General features: G+C 41.2%; 1 protein-coding gene across 2 annotated transcripts in view; it reads right to left on the bottom strand.

Annotated features, from left to right (window-relative positions):
• ANKRD50 (ankyrin repeat domain containing 50) overlaps nt 1–21,312 on the bottom strand; it is a 43,625-nt gene that overhangs the window by 18,835 nt on the left and 3,478 nt on the right. Inside the window, exons 2-3 of one of the 2 annotated variants that reach the window (XM_081021859.1) lie at nt 19,971–20,081; nt 1,647–1,876 (exon numbers count right to left, since the gene is read on the bottom strand). In XM_081021859.1, the coding sequence (XP_080877985.1) occupies nt 1,647–1,876; nt 19,971–20,005 (265 nt within the window). In that variant the 5' untranslated portion in view covers nt 20,006–20,081. The remainder of the gene's footprint in view (nt 1–1,646; nt 1,877–19,970; nt 20,082–21,312) is intronic. The other variant, XM_081021858.1, reaches the window with a different exon arrangement.

Genomic DNA, 21,312 nt, shown 5'->3' with positions numbered 1-21,312 from the left:
ATAACAGACTGCCCAGGACTCTTTATGATAGCAAATCAACTTAAGTCATGGATAGTCTAAGCACCATTGCACCCTCTTTCCTGCAACATCCCATAGTGACAGAACAAATCAGCCATGGAGGACAGGTTGGCATGGCACACAGAGGCCAAAGAGGAGATTTTAGGGTCGAACTAGACAATATGGCTCAAACCAATGACGCCACTGCAAGAACAGAACCAATTTCTCCTAACACAAAGAACTTCCTCTCACCATAGGCACTGCAGGTTGGGAGGGGAGAAAGGAGAAGTTCACTCACACAACATTAGACTTCACCATATCTAACACCAAGGTTTTTTTCAGCCAGCACTCACTGCAACTCAGGTGGGCGCCATTGCCATTGTAAGAGAACAAGGATGGCATTTGTGGTGAGTTCCAGCACCTCTTTTTCTACAAAAATAGCACTGTCTAACACCATATGTTAACTGTGCGATTGCACAATTAAATGCACCTCAGTTTTTAAATCTCCTCTAAAGAGACATAGGGAGGCATTCTTGATTTTGACTATGGTGCATTCAGACTGTTTCAACCCTTCTCCTCTCTCCCACTTTAGACCTAGTGTATATACACAGCACCCCTGAAGTTCCTGCTTGCCCCAGGAGAAAAGTTGTCAGTGGCATTACTAATGCCTTTAAGAAATTAATAATACAGTGGTACCTCGGGTTACAGACGCTTCAGGTTACAGATGCTTCATGTTACAGACTCCACTAACCCAGAAATAGTACCTCAGGTTAAGAACTCTGCTTCAGGATGAGAACAGAAATTGTGCTCTGGCGGCACGGCGGCAGCGGGAGGCCCCATTAGCTAAAGCTGTACCTCAGGTTAAGAACAGTTTCAGGTTAAGAACGGACCTCCAGAATGAATTAAGTTCTTAACCCGAGGTACCACTGTAATAATCTTTATCAATTTTTGAAATCAAATTATCATAACCAAATGCATCATCTAGTTTTGCTGTAAGGGTGAAGAGACAAGGGGTTTTTAATCTATTTATTCTTACTGTTAAGGCTTTATTATAACTGTAGTTTTATTACACTCATTGCCTGGTTTCAAGCTGGTTTCACATGAAGGCTGGGAATCCAGTGTTTATGCTTCTCTACATTTAAGAAAAATCCCACGAACAATAGCAGCGGAGTGATGAAATGAGCTCACAATTCAGCAAAGACTGGAACAACAAGTTGTAGAAGATTCCCAATAGTCTGCCAACAGCATACTCCCAGGATCAAGTACAGCTACACCCATACAGTGAGCTTGCAAAAGGTAATCCTCAACTCCCAGAAAAGAAGATGACAAATCTAGATTTTTAGACAGAAAAAAAAAAATGCTGCACACACACCAGAATAGTGGTTTCAAGTCTTCAATGCTGTCATGTTTCATGCACTCTTTTACTGGGGAAGAACAGCACAATAAACCCCATACAATATATCAGCATCCATGTAGATACACCCATGCAGCACTATGTACAATAACCACTGTCAACTGGGTAAAGGCTCCAAGAAAATGGAGATTCCAGAAAGTTAATTGCTGAAATTTAGTGATGAGTTAAACATTTCAGAAAAGGATTTGACACATGAGGCTCCAAAAGCTAAGTTTTCATTAGTATTTGTACTCACCGGTAAACATTTTTGTAACAGCTTTGCTCTGCTTCCGGGCAGAGCACAGGAGCAGCAACCATGGAGGGAAAAACTCATAGTGACTAGCTAGAAGCTCAGCTATAGTTCCAGATAAGCCCGTAGATGTCTGGTCGCCTTCTGCAATGTTACATCCCTCATCCACAGAATCTACAAGGAGGAAGACACTTTGTTGAGGGGGCTTGGCTCCGAGAAGAGGCAGCAAAATGCACCTGCAAGGAGAAAAAGAAAGGAGAATTATAATAAACACACATAAAATCCAGAAATGTATTCTATATGGGTAGTTTTGTTTTTCAGCAAAGGAACTTGTGTGTGTTTGTGTGTATGTGTGTTTGCGTGTACACAAAGAAGTGTTCACAGTATGTACTAAAACGAGGTCGCTAGGGAATTCTTTTTCCAGTGTTGTCAGGGAGTGCAGACTCACTTGCAGCCACTTTAATATTTGATTAAGCCTTTTAACATGTAAACAAATGCAGCAGTTCAAGTGCTGAGGCCAACGACAAGCACGTCTGGATTATGCTTGTGCAGCTACCCAACATGGCCATAAACAGGGAATTTCAAGTTTAACAGGAGTTGGATACGCCCAGCAGAATATCTGTGAAATCTGAATAGAGGTTTTATTAGTACCAAGCGCAATCCCAGCTAAAGTTCTAGTAACAACTATTCGCAGCAATGCTCCTGGTCTGTACAAGCCCTATTGGAAGGTACTGCAGATACACAGACCACCATTACTCTCTTGTGCAACTGCCATTCATTTCCATGGCTGAGTGCGCAACAAGTGGATGCTCTCATTATGAGACGGTACACAATCACAAAACCACCCAGTAAGAGCCTCTTTGCATGATCTCTGAAATAACATTCCTGAATTCAAGTCAGTATCCAGTTTGTTTACTCTAGCAAGCAGTTAAGTCCAAAGCTAAAGTGAACTGAAATTGAACCAGCAACTCTTGGCAAGATCAGAGGTGCTTGCTCACCCCTCATTCCTTGGAGGCTACATGATTATTCACTGTATGAATACAAGATATTGCAGGACCATCTACCCAAACCAAACCAGACTGTCTACCTCGTTTGCCCCCACACAAGACGTCATGGTGGTAGATGTCTGAGTCCTTGCATCAGTGCTAGGAAGCAGGCCATAACCTCCCCACCAAAACCGGTTGTGGGGTGAGAGCATATACTAACAGTAAGTACAGCTTCAGAGCTATGAAAGCTTCAGAAATAAAGAAATAGCCCTTCAAGGAAAGGCAGCTCTCCCCTCCCCCAACAGCATGGTTCTCTCTGATCACAAGATTTGCAATTCTTAGGGTGGGGGTGGGGGTGGGAAGGAACAGGCAAAACCCAGAATCACTTAAATAACTCAAGGATGTGTTCGTGCTCCGGAATTCTTTATGACAGCATTTTATCAAAAGATGTGTCATGAAAACAACCTGGATAATCCCCTTGGAATATAATTGTAATTATAACTCCCCAATAAATGGGATTTAAGTAAAGTGTGAAGTAAAAAAAGTACATGCCAGATAAGAAAAAAAATACAAATAGCTCAAAGTCTGTACAGCGGTACCTCGGGTTACAAACACCTCGGATTACAGACGCCGCTAACCCAGAAGTAGTACCTCGGGTTAAGAACTTTACCTCAGGATGAGAACAGAAATCTTGCCCCGGCGGTGCAGCGGCAGCGGAAGGCCCTATTAGCTAAAGTGGTACCTCAGGTTAAGAACGGTTTCAGGTTAAGAATGGACCTTTGGAATGAATTAAGTTCGTAACCAGAGGTACCACTTACAGCCAATGAATAACTAGATATTAGAGTTGCAATCCTGATACATTTGCATTCTAGTCAGTCTCACTGAACTCAGTGGGGCTTGCTTCTGATTGAATAAGCCTAGGACTGCACAGCAAACCTATGAAACATATGTTTCCTTCATTGTACAAAATCCCTACTCATCTAATTGCACTTTCTGCCACCATAAAAGTCTTGGTTAACCAGTGAAAAAAGCATGCTCAATTATCCAAACTTCTGATTACTCAACGCAGCTATTGGGATGAATAAGGCTGTAGTACTATTTTATCAACCGGCAGGGATGGGGGTGGGTAGAGCCTTCAACGCAACTTGCATTTTTGCCATACCAAGGAAGTGATTCACCAACCGCTTCCAGTAATGTAGCCCCACTGACTTGACCAGATGAGTGAAAGGCCTGACACACTTCCAAAGTGTCATTTTGTATTACTAACCATTTGCCTTTTTGTGTGTGTTTTTGGACTGGAATTCCCCCATCACCTCCGAGAATCCATAATTTCCATCATACTTTTTCTGAGTGCAGTTCTTTATGTCCCTATTTAAGACCAATTTTATCACAGAGGTGATTCCTAATTTATTTGAAATGGTTAAAAACAATCATTGGTGCATATTTAAATGGAATAGATATCCATTACTTTCTAATAATTGTAAAGAGCTAGGCATTCCATATGTAAGGTAAAACACATTCCATGCAAACTCACCACAGTTCACATTTAGAACAGTTTGGCTATTCCCCATTTCCACCAGTGCATTCTGACTAAGATTTTTAAACACAAATTTAATTCTAGCAGGGGGGAAAAGAATGCATTACAACGCATTACAGCTACCAGTAACTTCCCAAGGCTAGAGCATCATTACAACAGGAGATATCACACAAAAAAGCAGACTCTTTTAAGTGTCTGCTTCAGCGCATCCAGAATTTTCTAACTTCCAACTGCATCCTGACCTCAGGCCTATTCAGCAGATTCTTCAATAAGGCAACTGTTCCTGCCATGAAATAGTCTTGACTAGAAAATAATCCCTTTATTTTCAAAAATGCCATCTTGGTTTCAAAGCAGAATGAACTGCGGCTCTTCGCCCCCTTCTCGTGCCAGCCAAATGTTTCGTTATCTCTAGAGAAGGTTAGCAGTCATCATGAAGACCGTTTGAAAATAATCATGAGCTCTGTAAAATAAGATGTAAACAATATGCCATCAAACCTAATTATATGTTATGTGTGAGAAATCGATCTTCAGAGTGACAACAAGTGGAACAAAGGGCTGGGAGCATCTGAAACTTCTGCATCTCCACATAGCACTGGCTTTACTTCCAAATTCAGATGTGCAGCTTCTCTGTTAGCCCCTCTTTATTCGCTTGTTTCTACCCTTTCCCTAGATATTTACCATAGGTAATCACTCCTACCCTTCACTCCTCCCTTCAATAGCAAAAACACCTTTATGAGAAAGGCTCTTCATGTTAATCAGATGCTCTTTAAAAATATGTCACAAAGAGCCTTCCATTCAAATCCACAGCACTAAACTTTTCCAACTTTTGCATCTGTGGGAATCGGCCATCCATGCCATGTAGGAAAAAAGGTCTCCACAGAACACCATCAAACACCAGCCAGTCATGTGGCTTTGGTTGGGAGATGCAATCAAGCCATGCCTTTTATTTTACTCTCCCCTCCCTCCCACTACATTCACGCTTGTGTAGTAATTTGTGATAAAATGTTCATGGCGGCAGCAGCAGCAGCAAATGCCTTCCATCTTGGAAGCTCACACTAAACACGTTTCCCTAGAATGGCTCGTTTTGGGATGATCAGCGCCAACTCTTCCAAGAGAGTGCTATTCAAAAACATCTCCTGCAACCTTTGCCAACACTCCTGCAAGTGGTAAAAACCTGCACTGCTACACCAAGAAATGGGAATCTGTGGCCTTCTGAATTTTGGCTGCCCTAGTCGGTATGACAAACAGTGAGAGGTGACGACAGTGGGGTCCAGCAACACCCAAAGGTCTCTGCACTACATATTTTACACATGATTTTCTTTATCTTATGTAAATCGGGTTAGCCATGCAGGCATCAAAATTGGACGACACACTAAGTTCCTAAGAAACAGCACAAATTGGTTTATGTGTTCATTGATCATTTGGATATAAATTCAGCCTCATCTCACCAGAATAGGTCTATAAATCCGGAAGACCATATTCCCTCATATGAACCTGTCTGGGCTCTGAGATATTCAGGGGAGCCTCTTTATTTTGGTCCCACCACCCTCAAAGGCATGTTTGGTAGATACGCAGGACAGGGCCTTCTCAGTGGCTGCTCCCAGACTTTGGCTGCTCCCTTCCTAGAGAATTACGATTGGCTCCCTCCTTGTTGACTTGAAAGGGCTATTGCTGTCCTGTTTTTATTGTAATGATCTATATGTTTGTGTGTGTGTGTATGCTTAAATGTTGTTTTTTAAATGAAAGCTTTCCCCCCCTATGTTTCACCTGTTTCTGTTTTAGCTGTAAGTTGCTTTGGGTTCCTGTCAGGGGGAAAGGCAGGATATCAATAATGATATAAATTAAGAAATAAATGAAGATCACCCACAGGAAATCTCAATACACTTTTCCAGCAGCACTTCTCCTTTTGTGACATTTGGTGCCATTTTCGAACTGCTCAACTGCACCAATTCTATACAGCTTCTGAATTCACCTGAATTGCCAATTCATTTCAGCGCTAAGAGAAGTATCTTGCCAGAGTTATCCGCTGAATGTTTGGACTTACAAGATTTACAGTTGCCTCTGGATCTCTCATTTCCTTTCCTGAATCTATATCATACAAACAAGAGACTTGACAAATCTGAAAAGAATTTAATGTGATAAAAAGAGGATGCACTTCTGCAGCAATCAAAGGATTTCCCTGGATAGATATGAAAAGGAAGCTACAGACAATGGAAGAGTAGAGACTTCTACTCACAAAGGCTTCCTCAAAGGACACAATAATTCTTTATACGAAGTTTAAAGTAACAATACTGCATTTTATTTTATTTTTGCTCCAGTAAAGCCACTGGTACCTCTCCCCACTTCCTCCATATATTTCAACTTTCACCTTAATAAATTTAACATAACTTTCATTGATCTAAGTACTTGAGGGGAAGTGTAAAACCACAGAGGAACTGCACAATGTCTGGATAGTTCAGTGCAAGACTTTGTAGTCATTCTTCGGAATTAGCAGACTGTGAATGCATCCTTTTTAACACAGATGACAAGAACTGGTTGTAGCTTTCAAAAGGAACCAGTGCCATCTATGATGCTATCAGAACTTCCTTATCCCTGGAAAAAAACCACACCCCTACCTAACATTCAAGAATTTCCCTCATCTCCTTTACAGCCACACAAAACTGCTGGTTCAGCAACCCTGAAATGCACCAGGATCCCTAGATCCTTTCTCATTTTTCCACTGATACAAAATATGCTTTAGCCCCCAAAGCATATGACACAACACTGGGTGCTACTAGATTACATTCCATTTCTTTTATTCATTTTATTATTTTGCATTCCATTTCTTTTATTCATCTTCAGGACATCATTCCATGCATCCTGCATAATTCCTCAATGTCCATTTAAGTTAGCTACTTCATAGGCAACCCCCCACTTTCCCTCCTGAAGTTACCAGCGAAAAGAATGAATAAAACAGGTTTAAAGACTATGGCTGCAACACTAACTTTGTCTGCTGAAGTTCTGTTGAATCCAGTGGGACTTATTCTCTAATACTTGAACGAAGGACACTAATTCCTACTTGATCGTTTATTTATCTCCTTATCTGTTTCATACACTTCTTGATTGCAACTAACAAACCGACAAACCTCAAAGTGGTTTACAAAGAGATTTTACCATGTAGTAGTTTCCCCATCTTTGCTTTGTTTAGTTCTTCATTCGCCTTGCACTACACTGCGTTGCTAAACTCCAAATGGATTACTCTACCTATCTGTTCAAGAAAATGCAACTTTGCTCAAAATAAGTAATCATAAACCTGTGTGGCAGGTGTTAATATTCTAGGTGGAAATCTTTCTGCCAAAAACACACCAAATATTATTATAATTATCTGGCTGGGTTTCCCCAAGTGAATCAAATAAGATCAGGGTCTGATATCCTATGGTCACATGCTTGGCCTTTTGGGGGTGAAATTGAAAACATTATTATCTGGGAGCAAGTCCCAATGAATTCAGCAGGACTTACTCCTGAGTAGATGTGCACAGGATTGCACTGTTAGCCTGCCTTTTCTAGTTGCATTATAATTTATGAGCAGGCAAGCAGAGTGCATGGTAGTTCATCTTTCCATAACCGCTGACCTTCTTCATAGTCTTTTTGACAGCAGCAGTACTCTGAATGGTAACGATGAATTCAGCACTTTAAAGGTTGAAAAGGGAAGGTCTCACACATACCACCATGTAATACCCCGCATTTATCTGTACTGACTTTCATCTTCCTTTTTCAATTCCCTTAGTTAATCCAGCCAAGCAATGAGTTCAAATGGATCACTGTATCATCTTATAGCTTACACTTGGACACCGACACAGCAACCATAATTATGAAATTTCAGTGTCTCCTCTTTCGCTGTCACTGAATCCTTATATAAATCTGCTTTAGCCACAGTCTGCTTTAGACATAGATATCTTTGTTTCATCATTTTACAGATCATTAATATGTTAAGCTCATGTCCTCCAGGTTTATTAAATGGCTGCAATCTATACTGTAACAGTCAGTACTAATACAGAAACAGACTATTTTGACATACACTTAAAATGGTAAAATTACAGCAAAGGTAGTGCCTCTCTATTTTTGGTAACATGCTCTGTAAAATCAAGCTTTCCCCCTTATTTGTTCTCTTCTACTCACAAGCTGGTTCTCTAGGTCATAACATATGCTAAATCAAGCAGAATTCCTTCTCTACACCATCTTGATTTATAACTAAAGCAGTTTGTAGCACAACCATGTATGGTGGTTTGTTCCATCTCTCCTAACGAGTCCGTTAGAAAGGAGAGAGAGAGAGCACGATGTAAAAAAGATTCACTTTTTGAACTGACTCATACATAATAGAACCAGTAACAAAAACTTAAGAGTGAAACTCTGCAACCAGCAGAGCTGAGGGGAATTAAGAGTCCAGCAACATTTGGAGAACCACAGGTTCACCACCCTTGGTGTCAGTTTTTAAGGACACTCAGTCATTTCAAAGAAAACAATTATATTCCCACAATCACTTCTATACCCTGAAAATCAATTTTCTACCTCTTTCCCTTAACTTCTGGTATTATGCGTTGCCTATTTGTCAACAACAACAACTGGAACACAGCAAAATTAACCTATGTTCACTGTATGTTTGCCACAACTGTATCTTGCTGTAGTCATTTTTGCTTTTCTAAAGTTAATTTCTTAACGTTCTGCAGGTTTCAAAAATTATGTGCAAGTACAATTCAGCCTTCCAACTTTGCCCCTGGACAAGTTGCTTCTTTCTGCCATTCATCCTTTCTCCTCCGATTTCTTTCCCATCTCCTTTGAAGTAGTGGGTTGTCACAAAGTGACTCACCTCAGCACCAAAAGCTGAGGCATAAATCACACTAACGCTGTTAACAAAATCTATTCCACAATTTATGTCTTCAGCCTCCTAGATATACCATGATTGCAAGAGGAAAAGGAAGACTTTTAAATAGCACTGTTCCACCTGTGCTACCACCACCGCATATTTTATATGGCCATTTCCCCCAAAAGTCCTACTAGTGATTTAATGCAAAAAGTTCTCGGAAGTCCCAGAAGTCTGGGTTTGGAGATTTAGTAAAAATGACAGACAAAGCAAGTTAAGAACACCAAAATGAATTGAAAGAAAAATTGTTCAATTTTCTCTGCACTGTGTTTTAAGCTGTTTATATCTATCCAAGCAATGGATGTTGGGGAGGGGCGAATTCTCATGACATTAAGTCATACTGAAAGCAGTTGTGTCCAGCTGGATACAGTGCTGGCCGTGGATGGCAAGGGCTCAAATCCCAACTCAGCAATGGGTCACTTGAGGTCTGGGGTAAGTGACTACTGGCAAGCAACACAGAGTTGCTCATGAATAAACACAATAGGGACAAAAAAGCCCATTACTGACATAGGAGTCATAGTAAACAAAAAACTGCAATCTAAAACATATGTAAGTTGTGAATGCTTATGACTGTTATTTACTTTGTTGCTTCAAAACAACAGAATTCTTGTTAAAGTGTGGATTATGAAGTAATCTAGTTGACTATTTGTTCAAGTTACCGTATATACTTGAATATAAGCCGACTTTTTCAGCACATTTTTAATGCTGAAAAAGCCTCGCTTGGCTTATACTTGAGTATATTATACTGCTCCTTCCTCCTCTGCTGCCTTTGCCGCTGGCGGCGGCGGAGGAACGAGCTGCTTGTTCTTCCTCCGCCACTGCCGCCACCGCCAGGTTTGTGGTGTGGTGAACCAGCTTATACTCGAGTCAATAAGTTTTCCCAGTTTTTTGTGGTAAAATTAGGTCCCTCGGTTTATATTTGGGTCGGCTTATACTTGAGTATATACAGTATTCCTTGTGCGAAATGTACAGACCATGTAGTTAGTGGGGAAATGTTGCAACCTAGAAAAATGAAAGAAAACTGTCACTTGGTACAACTAGAATCTCTAAAGGGTGAGGCTGGCTCATTTTCAAAAGCCAATAAATGCACTGATGAATTAGGAACATGTGTAGAAATGTGTAGCTGAATTGAAAGGCAAGGATGAAAAGCACAGTAGCAGGAATGGCAAACAGGTCAGAACGAGGTTGATAATCATGATTTTATTTATACACCCATGCATTTTGATCAAATGATCTTCAAGGTGGCTTACAACCTAGTTAGTGGGGCAGGAAAACTGAAAAAAAATCACATCTGGCAATCAATGTGCCCTATTGGTTTCAGATAGCACAAGGGTAGCCGAGTCTACAAAGACCGGGACACAAATTTTCATGGCCCCGTAGCAGCTATGGTGGCTCATTTACAAGAAGTTATGTGTTTTGTGTTAATTCTGGAAGTGTGTACTAGATTCTGACCAAACTAAGTCTCCTAGAGCACAATATACATCAGGAGGCTTAGTTTGGTCAGAATACACTACGTTGCCAGACACAAAATACATTGGCATTATTTTCAGCTGTACGAAGGAGACCTGGTTTGTCTGGCTGGTGGCAGAGGACAAAAGATCCCCAACCCCTTGCTTCTGCAATCCCAGGGCAACTGGGGCACTGGTTTGGGGGGGGGGGGCTGGTGTGGAGTCTGCAGCTCTTCATTCACTGTTCAATGGCTAGTGAAAGGTTAGTTCTTCCAGGATTTAGAACAGCTGGTGCAGTTTGATGACATACTCATCCTATTCTGTGTTCACATCTGCATTGGCATGAACAAAGGGAAAAAGCATTAGGTATGGACTCTGTACAGTTTGCACACCTTGTTTGGTGTAGGTATATATTTCCTGGTGATGTTGGGTAACAATACCCCAAGGCTACCATCTGCTTAATTTTGGTTTCTAATGGGCACCTATAACGGAGATCCCTGAGAAAGGGACATGTCTAGTCAGGCAAGGTTGGGATTAACTTTAACCTGGATACAAATCGCCCAGACAAACCTGCAGAGATTGCGTTGCTTCATGTTCCTCTGTCTACAGTCTACTTCCATTAAGAAAGACGGCTTTTCTCAGTCAGGGAAAATAGAGTAAGCCCAATTCCTAGCACTCAGAAAACTGTCGCTTAATCCTGGCTGGCTCATGTAAGTTTATCAGAACCAAAGCTGGTTCTGAACAGTGCATAGTTAAACTATGGAATTTGTTTCCACAAGAAACCAGGATGGCTTTAAAAGAATTTAGCAAATTCAAGAAGGATAAGACTCTCAAAGGCTACTAGCCACAATGGCTATATTTTCCCTCCACTGGTTGGGGTAGTATGCTCTGAAATACCAGCTTCTGTGGGCCAAGAGGGAGTCTGTGCAGCACATTTCTGTGGTAAACTACGTAGATTTTGCATTAATCTAAGTCTCACTCATCTCCTGAACTGCTCTCCCAATCAAACGGAGTGGACTATTCTCTGCTTATTCCCATGAATATCCAGCAAATATGAAGCACAAAGAGTTGAAACAAGGGAAACATTTGCTTAAAAACAGCCTTTTTGTGTGAGCATGCTGGTAATGCTTCAGAAACCCAGTGGCAGAGTAATAGCATCTCATTTCTCTAGAACGATTGTTCAACAAGACAGAAAGCGTATCCTGGTAGGAAAGCCAACATCCTCCCACTCCTCTAACGCCTCAGGCTTCTCTACTGGGATTTCTTCCAGTGAGTTATCCCCCCCCCCCCACCAACAGTTTTCAATTATTTTGAAATAGCAAAAGTCATCCTAAAGGAATTAGGCTATTGCCTCAGATCTAGAGCAGCATATTTAAAGGAGGGAAATCTAGCCGTGAGTAAGAATGCTATCGCTTATGCAAATGAGATACTATAAATTTCAAACAAAAACAAAAACAAATCACATGTGCCCCAACCATTAAAGCATGGGCAAGAATAAAACAAGCAACTGACCAACATCCTTGTTACATTCTCGACAAATAATTTCCAAACTTTATTTTAATCATATTCATTCCCTCTAATAGTAAACTTTGTGTTGATCAGAAGCGGAGCCGAAGTCAAACTGTGACAGAGACAAGGCAGAGAGGGCTCTGTATGCTTTGGAGCTTTGCCAAGTATGCATTTCCTTTCTGGTTCTGGGTGTTTTGTTTTTTGTTTTTCTTAGAAAAGCAAAAACAACAACCAAGTCCTCCTACAGGAAAAGAATGACGTAAGGAACAGTTAAGAAGTCTGAGAGTGACAAAAACAGTCACTTCCATCAACAAAGACAGGAGGCGGGTGGGTAGACATAAGATGAAATAGGAAATACAAGCCCTCGGTGGGTTAAATGACCATTCGTTCCAAGGGATGACACTCGCTTCCCTTCAACCTGAGGCCTGATGGGAGGGGAGAGAATTAGGGTTGAGGCCTGCACACCGGCTGGAGCCTATTTGCTGACCCACTGTTCTCCGTCGTTCAAGTTCAATCCCAATATGGGTGTGCCCTCTTTGCAACATAAATGGTCCTTTGGGAGTGATTAATAAGAAGGGGAGGATAGAGGAGAAAGCACTTTCTCCAACCCAAATGCATTGGTTCAATAGAACAATTTAAACTCTAGGGGGAAGATTCTCAAATGGGGAGCAGAAGAAAAATTGGGAATTCACTCTCCGCACTCTCCCATACAGCACCAGCAGAGAGACATAAAACTACTCTGCCCAACACTGTATCACTCATGAATGCTGCAAGGGGAACCTCAGTACTAACTCTAGTACCACATGATTTAGCCAGCAGGCAAGCATAACATTTTCTTCTTTCCCACCCTCTCAAAATCTCCTACCTCCAATCCTGTCATACCACACCTAGCTCTGGAATGGACTATGGCAAAATACTTGTGTGTGTACCCACTTATAATTCTCTCTCTCTCTCTCTCTCTCTCTCACACACACACACACACAGACACACACAGACACACACACACACACACACACACACACACACAGCAGGATGGAAACTTAAGTGACTGTTACTGTCATAAACTGTCCATGCCATAAACTGCCCATACCTGAAAGCACAAAGTCATTCACTGATTGAATGTCAGGCTACTACAAGATTAGCATTGCAATGCTTGATCTCTTAAAAAAGAACACTTGAATTCTTTGCGAAAGCTAAGTAACTGCTTTGTGACAGACAAGGCCTGCTTTGTCAGTACAAGCTTCCTTCTGCTTCCCACATCACTGATTTTCTATATGGTCCAGGTATATACCAGGATGGCGGTACTTGTGTTTTCTGGAGCCAATATATTTGCAAGCCATTTCCAATTAAGACAGTAAACCTCTCTCCGAGGTTATGTTGCTTTCTGTCATACTGGTCTCTCTAACCAGCTCTAACCAGATAATATACAGAGAGCATTAATATTTAGCACCTCTATAGCACATTCAAGTGTTCAGTGCCAACGTATATTTTCTGAGTTATCCTTACAAGCCTGTTTTATCAAGACTTGAGAACCTCCAGACCAAACTAGACCCAACAGGAATCCTAATTTGGCCCATGAGGCAAATCCTCACAAGCCAAACACAATCACCCTACACCTGATGTCATCTATGACGGCCATTGTGTGGCAGGTTGCAATGAAATGAGCGGTGTGGAAACAATCACATCATTAATTGTCTTAAATTTGAAAATTACATAAAATAGCAGACAATGAAACTTTGTCTTTGGCAGAAATCAAATTGGGAGAGAACGGAAACAGCACTGATTGTGACAGAGATGGATTGGAATAGAAATCCCTAGTTACCACTGACTTCTAGGACTATATACCGCAGATAAATTCTTTAGCACTGTTATGATGGAGAGGAGAGGTGCAACTATGCCAAAGGAGAAGGGGATCTAGACTGAGCTGGCCACTTCTGATTCTTCCTCTCCGCGCCCACAACTCCATTGTTTCTCTCTTCTTTCCCCATCATCATAGCTACTGCCGCTTCACCAATTTAAACTTGCTCCACTGTATCATCATCATAATACTTCTTCCTGCTAGAAACTTGAGATACATTAGCACTGCCATAGGGGATTTAGCTGCAGTCCCACCCTCAACCAGGTAGCATAATGGTATGAGTCACATAAGCATTGGTAAAGTGAGTCATGAAATTAGCCATCTAGGGTTTGCCGATCAGAAGGTCAGCGGTTTGAATCCCCATGACGGGGTGAGCTCCCATTCCTCAGTCCCTGCTCCTGCCAACCTAGCAGTTCAAAAGCATGTCAAAGTGCAAGTAGATAAATAGGTACCGCTCCAGTAGGAAGGTAAATGGCGTTTCCGTGCCCTGCTCTGGTTTGCCAGAAGCGGCTTAGTCATGCTGGCCACATGACCTGGAAGCTGTCTGCAGACAAACGCCGGCTCCCTCAGCCAGTAAAGTGAGATGAGCACCACAACCCCCGAGTCGTCTGCAACTGGACTTAACTGTCAGGGGTCCTTTACCTTTTTAAATGCAGTTCAGAACTAATAGATATAACAAACTAACACTCAGTCCCTTCCATCACCTATACAAGGGAAAACCTTTGCAATAACCATTTAGCTAAAACTTTGGCCACAATGCTTAAATCACAAGACAATCCAAAACTGTCAGCAACATATATATTGGGATCACCAGGTCAAGGGATAATAAAAAATCGCACAGGTACATAGAGGACTGTAAAGACATTAACAGCACCTGCTGTTATGGCAAATCAACTTTTATGTTTTAATCTGGACCACAGTGTGCGGATGTATTTTGATCAATTTGTTCATATCAAAAGTTTCCTATTCAACTCTATTCCTACCAAGCAAATGCTGGTCTGATATCTGAGCAGGTTACCCACAAACATACCACAGGCAGAAGGAGCTCCAGGTTTTTTCAGTGATGAAAAAATTGTATAAAGCCCAAAGAGACCAATGGCCACACAAATTCTCTACCATATATATTTAAATCCATACTATAAGGCATATAGTCCAACTATTTAACCCCTTGTTTTCAACAGATATTGTGCTGGCTTCAAGGTTGTCTTATCTCAAGGCTTAGTCCAAGAGTAGCCCATTGTACTCCACATCAAGCTGCTCTTGAAAAGAAAGGGAGATTGCGGGACTCAAGTACCAACTATTGATAAGGATAGAAGTTGGAAGGCTTGAGAGACAGGAAGACACCAGTACAGAAATGGAAGATATGTACTGCACACCTAAGGGCGATAAAGCAAGTTGCTTAGGATCTCTCTCTGGGAGCAGATAATAAAGTTCTTGGACTAAATTAAGGACTAAAAAGAAAAAGGGACAAAATTCCTTGATTGTTTAAGAGCAGTGTGTTACTTTGTATCTTGTAACATTTGGTTGTAACTATTTTAGGAATGCTTCCAATAAAGCTCTGAAATTCATTCTTGTGGTGGAGAGCTAATTCACTTCTGTTCTGCGCAAGGTCCAGATCATGGATTCTGTTGCAACAACATACTAGCCATGATGACTATGATTTGCTTCCACAGTCAGAGGCAGTAATGTTGCTGAAACCGCTGGGGCTGGGGGTGGAGGAATGTTCTTGTGCTCGGGTCCTGTTTGCAGGTTTCCTACGGGCATCTCGTTGGCCACTGTGAGAACAGGATGCTGCACTATATGGTTCTTTGATCTGAACCAGCGGACTCTTCTTATTGCCCTTAAGAACTTATATTTGCAATCCTAAAAAACATTTACTTGCAAGCTCCATTCAATCAATAGGATTCACCTTATGGCTAAACTGCTAGTTATAAACTCCTGCTCCAACCATCTTGAATTACAATCTTGAGAGCAACTGCCACTAAAATGGTCCCAAGGAAACATGCATAGGAGTAGGGTGCATGGCATGGCTAATTTTCTCTGATGTGTACCTGCTTGAAGAGGCTTGCATTTTCTGGAGACTCATATGAACAGCTGTTAGGGATGGTACAATCTGATGCACTTTTGCAGCTGTGTTCAAGTCTATTAAAATTTAATTTTCATGGCCTTTGAAGCTTAGAGGCTTGAAAGGGAGGCAAAGGGAAACACACAAAACAAAGACTGGGAAAGGACAACATGAGATGTTTCATGCAAATAAAACCTCTGTGCACTGCAAACAGGCAATTATTTGCCTGGACTTTCATCAGATACCTTTGCTAGAGAGGTAGCTCCCTTCTCTGCTACAGATGGAGAGGGAGCAGATAATAGACAAGAAGTTCCAGACAGAATTTCCTCCCCTTTCTGTTACCTCTCTTCTTGCATATACCTCAGGCAGAATGTAACAGACATTTCTCTTTTGTACCATGAACAAAGGCAGTACGATTACCAAAGGATTTGCCTGCTTTACACCAAAGGTGAATCCGTATAAGGCTTTTGATATTATAACATTTGTAGAGTTATAACGCATAGGCACAATTACAAGCTAGATGCCTAACTTGGAGACATGTGGCAGAATTCTGCGATTCACCCTCCACATGTTTCTGGGCTCCCAACTCCCCTCAGCCCCAGTAGACATCGATCATGGGAATTGTAGTTCAAAACATGTGCAGAGTTTGCTACCTTTGAGCTATAGCATTCCATGGCTTGTGCCACCAAGCCTGATGTGTTTTAGAGCACAGAGATGCACCAAGCCATATTTTTCTTTGACATGAGTCCAGGGACAGCTTTTACTCAAACTTTGGGAGTACAGTCCTTAAATGTTTTAAGACACACAAAAATGTTTTTCTTGAGTCAAGATTGTCCAAGGGAGCTTGTGTTTCCCCCTTCGCATGCAGCAGGTGGATTAGCTCACCTGTACAAATCTGGAGATCTACCCTATCAGCACGTTTCTTCAACACTGTTTAGAAAAATCTATAAACCCCTTAATAATAATAATACCTATGTGGTATACATAAAATATACACACTCCCATCCTCAGGATATATATTGCAATCTGGACTGCAGAAGTAGATCTGCAGGAAAGGTGAATTGCTGAAAAGTAATGTACCACAACAGGAGTTGGGACACTCATTTTCTAATCCCACAACCACCAGCAGTAGCTTGAGGCAAATATTGCAGGTAAAATGAAAAAAATAAAATGAAAATACTTTGCTTTCTTTATGTGCACAGGAGATAGAAGATGCTGTTTGTGTGCAATGTCGAGGCAAAAGGTGCTCTTCTTGTCCCCAGGTTCATTGCTTTTCAGGCTCAAAAGCACCTCTGCAGCTGATGACCAGAAAAGCAAAGCGTAGACTATTTGCTCACCTTAAGACCCATATCATATAATTGGCATATGCTGTCTATATGTTAAAGACCACTGAGAACACAAAACACATTTCAGAAGTATACTTATGGAGGTATTAGGTGTGCAAATGAAGCATCCTGTCACAGCTGTGGGTAAATTCATTTATAATGCACATACATCTCTTGAGAACAGCACAAGTCTTTCGGGTTCCTTCCAAGAGTGCTTGGTTTTTCCCAGGCAAATTGCATCTCAGTTGTTCCACAACAGTCATGATACTTAACTACCCACCTTTTCCGGCTGGCCCTAAACAGGTTCAGAACCTAAGGTGTTACAGTATTATTATGCATACGGTCTCTCCAAATGTCCTAAGCACATACAGTATTTAAAGTGGTGTGTATCCTTTCAGAGTCAAATAACTTCAATTAGCAATCCACAGGCTCAATCCTGCATCTGCATGTAGCCTTATTCATTCTGCCTGTGGGCCTAACACTGGTGTCCATTTCAAAAGAAACCTCTTTACATCCTAGTTTAATAGCAGTTTCTTTAAAAAGAGAGAGAGAGAGAGAGAGAGAGCGCTACAAGTTAAGAGTTGAGGCTACATTATTTTCTCAAAAGGCAGAATGGCTTTCAATGACTTCCACCATTTTTTTAAAAAAAGTGAGAAAAGACACTGAACTCATGTAAACACAGTTTATTCTCCACAGTACAAGGTCTGCTTTTGAAACATGAACATCATGTGGTGGTCCTCCACACACAAAACAGCTGGAAGTCTTACGCTAGGTGAATTAGACCTATCAAACAGGATCTCCAAACATTCAGGTATGAAGTCTCTCCATATGATTAAGAGATGCTTACAAACATTAGCACTGTCATGCACAAGTACTGTTAAGAGCCACAACAAAACCCCTAGAACTTTCTCTCAAAAGGGCCGAGTCCAAAGTTATGTCTCTTATCAAGAAAGCTGCAGTAAATCCTGTCTTTCCACATGGCTGAAAACCAGCCCGGAGAGTTGGGCTATCAAAGTCAACTATTGTAAAACATTTGACAGTCAGTCCCCATTATGGTGCAAACATCCATTGCCTCCTTCATATACTTCCATACTTTGAGATCTCCTAACAAATGCTGTTTGTGACATTATTCATATTTAGACTTTAAAGCACACGAGTTTCAGGTTTCTAACAAGTCTGTGCAAAACACATACTATTCTTGTTTTCAATGTAACCAGATTCAAATCTTCATTTTTACTATGTGCTTCCCCCACCCACCCCCCCGCCACCCTGAAAGAACTTTTACAGGCATTCCAACAACAGAGCTTCAAGCTGCAGCTTTGTTTACAGGTATTTAAAAATGCAGTTATAGCACTTATACTTGAGTTATAGTTGCAGCCAACAGATACTTCTCTTAGCTTTTAGAGAGACTGTAGCCCTTGAAATTCCAGGGTTTCAAACAATGATAACCTCCATCTCATGTTTTATTAGGCATAGATGCTCTCAAATTAGCTTCCTCATCATTACTTACCAATGCTATTAAGCTGCTGCAATGACTGCTACTTTCATCCCACCGTGGCTTGCAGCTGTTTTATCCAAATATTAAAGAGAAGAGTTGAAAACTTGCATAATTCCTTTGCAGAATGGACAAGGTTCCACTTCCAATTCAATTTAACCAAAGCAACAGAACAGAAGAATGTAGTACTGTTGTTTGACATTCATTTAGCACCAGTGTGCTAGGTGCTGCATAAACATAAGTAGCAAGTCACTTTCCAAAAGAACTGTTGAAGAACAGTAATGTGATTCTACAATGGTTCAGAAAAGGGTTACAGACGGAAAATGCCTAGCAAATGAGGAGTGGAAGATACTTCTAGACATAGGAATGCGAGATAGCAGGAGGAACTAGGAGGAGGACTAAGAAGGTAAACAGGAGTGTTGGAGCCAGCTGCTCCCTGGCGACTCTGCACAGCGGTTCTCTCTATTTCTGTGGTACAGCTCCCAACAACTTGGCAGATGTTTCCACCCAAAAGTGATACTGCCCCTCACCCCATCCAAAACTGAACCAGTTTTCTGGAGACTACAGGTGGATAATTACAGGTGGGAATCCATTAATAGCCCAATCTGAGCAACTCACATGAACCCACTGGAATCAGCCACATAAGAGATTTCTAGGTGTAAGGCTGAGGCTGGATATGACAATATAAACAATTACTGAGAATAGTATAAAATGGGAGAGATGGAGGAAGAGTTTGATTTATCTTTATATTCCACCCCCTCAGCCTACTGAATTACCTCCTATCAGTGTCTTAAAATACTAACTATGGTAATATACCCTTTTGCGCCTCCATTTTAACAGTGGATGCTAGTATCCCCCTTGGCCTTTCTTATTCAAGTGAAGTGTTCTTTTTTATAGCACTAAATTAGGATCCCTCAAGAAGCCTGAAAATGCAGACAAAGGTAACAGGCTTTTAACACCATTAGTAATTTCCAATGCAGGATATGAACACTGGAAAATTACAAGCCAGCAGGAGAGTACCACCACATTTGTTTATACCAGCTTTTGCCAAACAGATGTTTTGGATGACAACTCCCATCAACTCCAGGCAGCATGACCAATAGTCAGGAGTGGTGGGAATTGTAGTCCAAAGTGACCCAGTTGGTATGAAAAGTTGGACCACCCTGAGTTAGATGATTACCCACAAGCCACGAAGGGAACATCTTACCACGATAACTCAGTGACAGCAATACCAGCCAACATGGTGCTCTCCAATGCTGCTGGCACACATCTCCCATCATCTCTCAACACTGGTCATGCTGGCTGGAGCTGATGGCAGCTATAATAGAAAACATCTGGAGAGTACCATGTTTGTGACCCATGGCCTATACCACCTTGGTAAACCAGCCATCAGTAACACTACCTGCAGTAAGGAGGATACCACTTTTCCTGGATTTCTGACCAGGTGTTGATGCAAAGTAAAGTTCTCTTTCATCAGTGACATTTTAGACATTCGATACATACCATGCTAAGGTGCCACTTGGTGAATAATGACTTGCATTCACCCACTATTAAAACAGCTTTTATGAAATTATGAGTGCTGGGCCTCAAATCAAGAATGCATTTCTTTGTGTGGTTATTTACACAGCCACCTATTTCACAGAAACAGTTTAACGAAATAAGTGTAACTGGACAACCGCTGGAACTTTAAAAAAAAATCATTGAAACTTTCAGCTTTCATAAAATACTCTTGAGAAACTAACCCCTAAAAAAACCTATTAGGTCAGTCTTGCTTATTTAACAGACAGCATACTAAATTAACTCTAATTAGATGAGCTTGGCAAGTTCATGAGCAGCATTTATTCTTTTCACACATTCCCAAGGCATTGCTTCTCGTGTCTTCTCTCCCCCTGCAGGTTTCTCTGTCCCTATATTCCCAAAGGAATGATTTCAGGTTTTAGACACAAGGTAAGGCTTCACACATGGGAAAATGAGACCCTTGTTAAACCCTCATGTCAGCTCTTCAACCTCCTTCAAAATCCTAGTTCAATTATTGTTTCCCAGGTATAAGGCCTGGAAGGTATCACAGTAAAGGACCAAAAAAAAGTGAGCTCAATCTTTTTTTATGTTGACCAATATGGGATTTCCCTTGTTGGATAAAGCCTAATCTTTTTAGAGGAATCAAGTTACAGTTGGAAGTAATTCATGGCATCACCAAGATGAAACTAAATTGATTAAATCCCTCAATAACCACTGCCTCACACATTTTGTTTTGTTTTTGATACTCGTTTCTAGACTTCCCCAAAAGTTCCAAGTCAGAAGTAGTTCACAACACTAGTAAGAAAACCTGTGTCTTTAAAATCAGGGCCTCTTGTCAATACAACCATGGAATCAGTTTCCTTTTTGTTATATGAAAAAGAAAAAACCTCTTCCACTTTATTCCCCTCCTCCTGCCCCTTCTAAAGCCTCTGTTTCCAATTACTATGCAATCTTTGGAAGATGCCAACCTGGAACGTGTTTCCAAGTGTATCTTGTCTGTCAGCATCTGCTATAAACGGGTATTTTCCATA

Source organism: Podarcis pityusensis (genome assembly GCF_964106645.2).
Source record: "Podarcis pityusensis genome assembly, chromosome: 9".
Taxonomy (NCBI): Eukaryota; Metazoa; Chordata; class Lepidosauria; order Squamata; family Lacertidae; genus Podarcis; species Podarcis pityusensis.
Note: the sequence above shows the minus strand (reverse complement) of the source record. Positions and strands in the feature narration are given on the sequence as shown.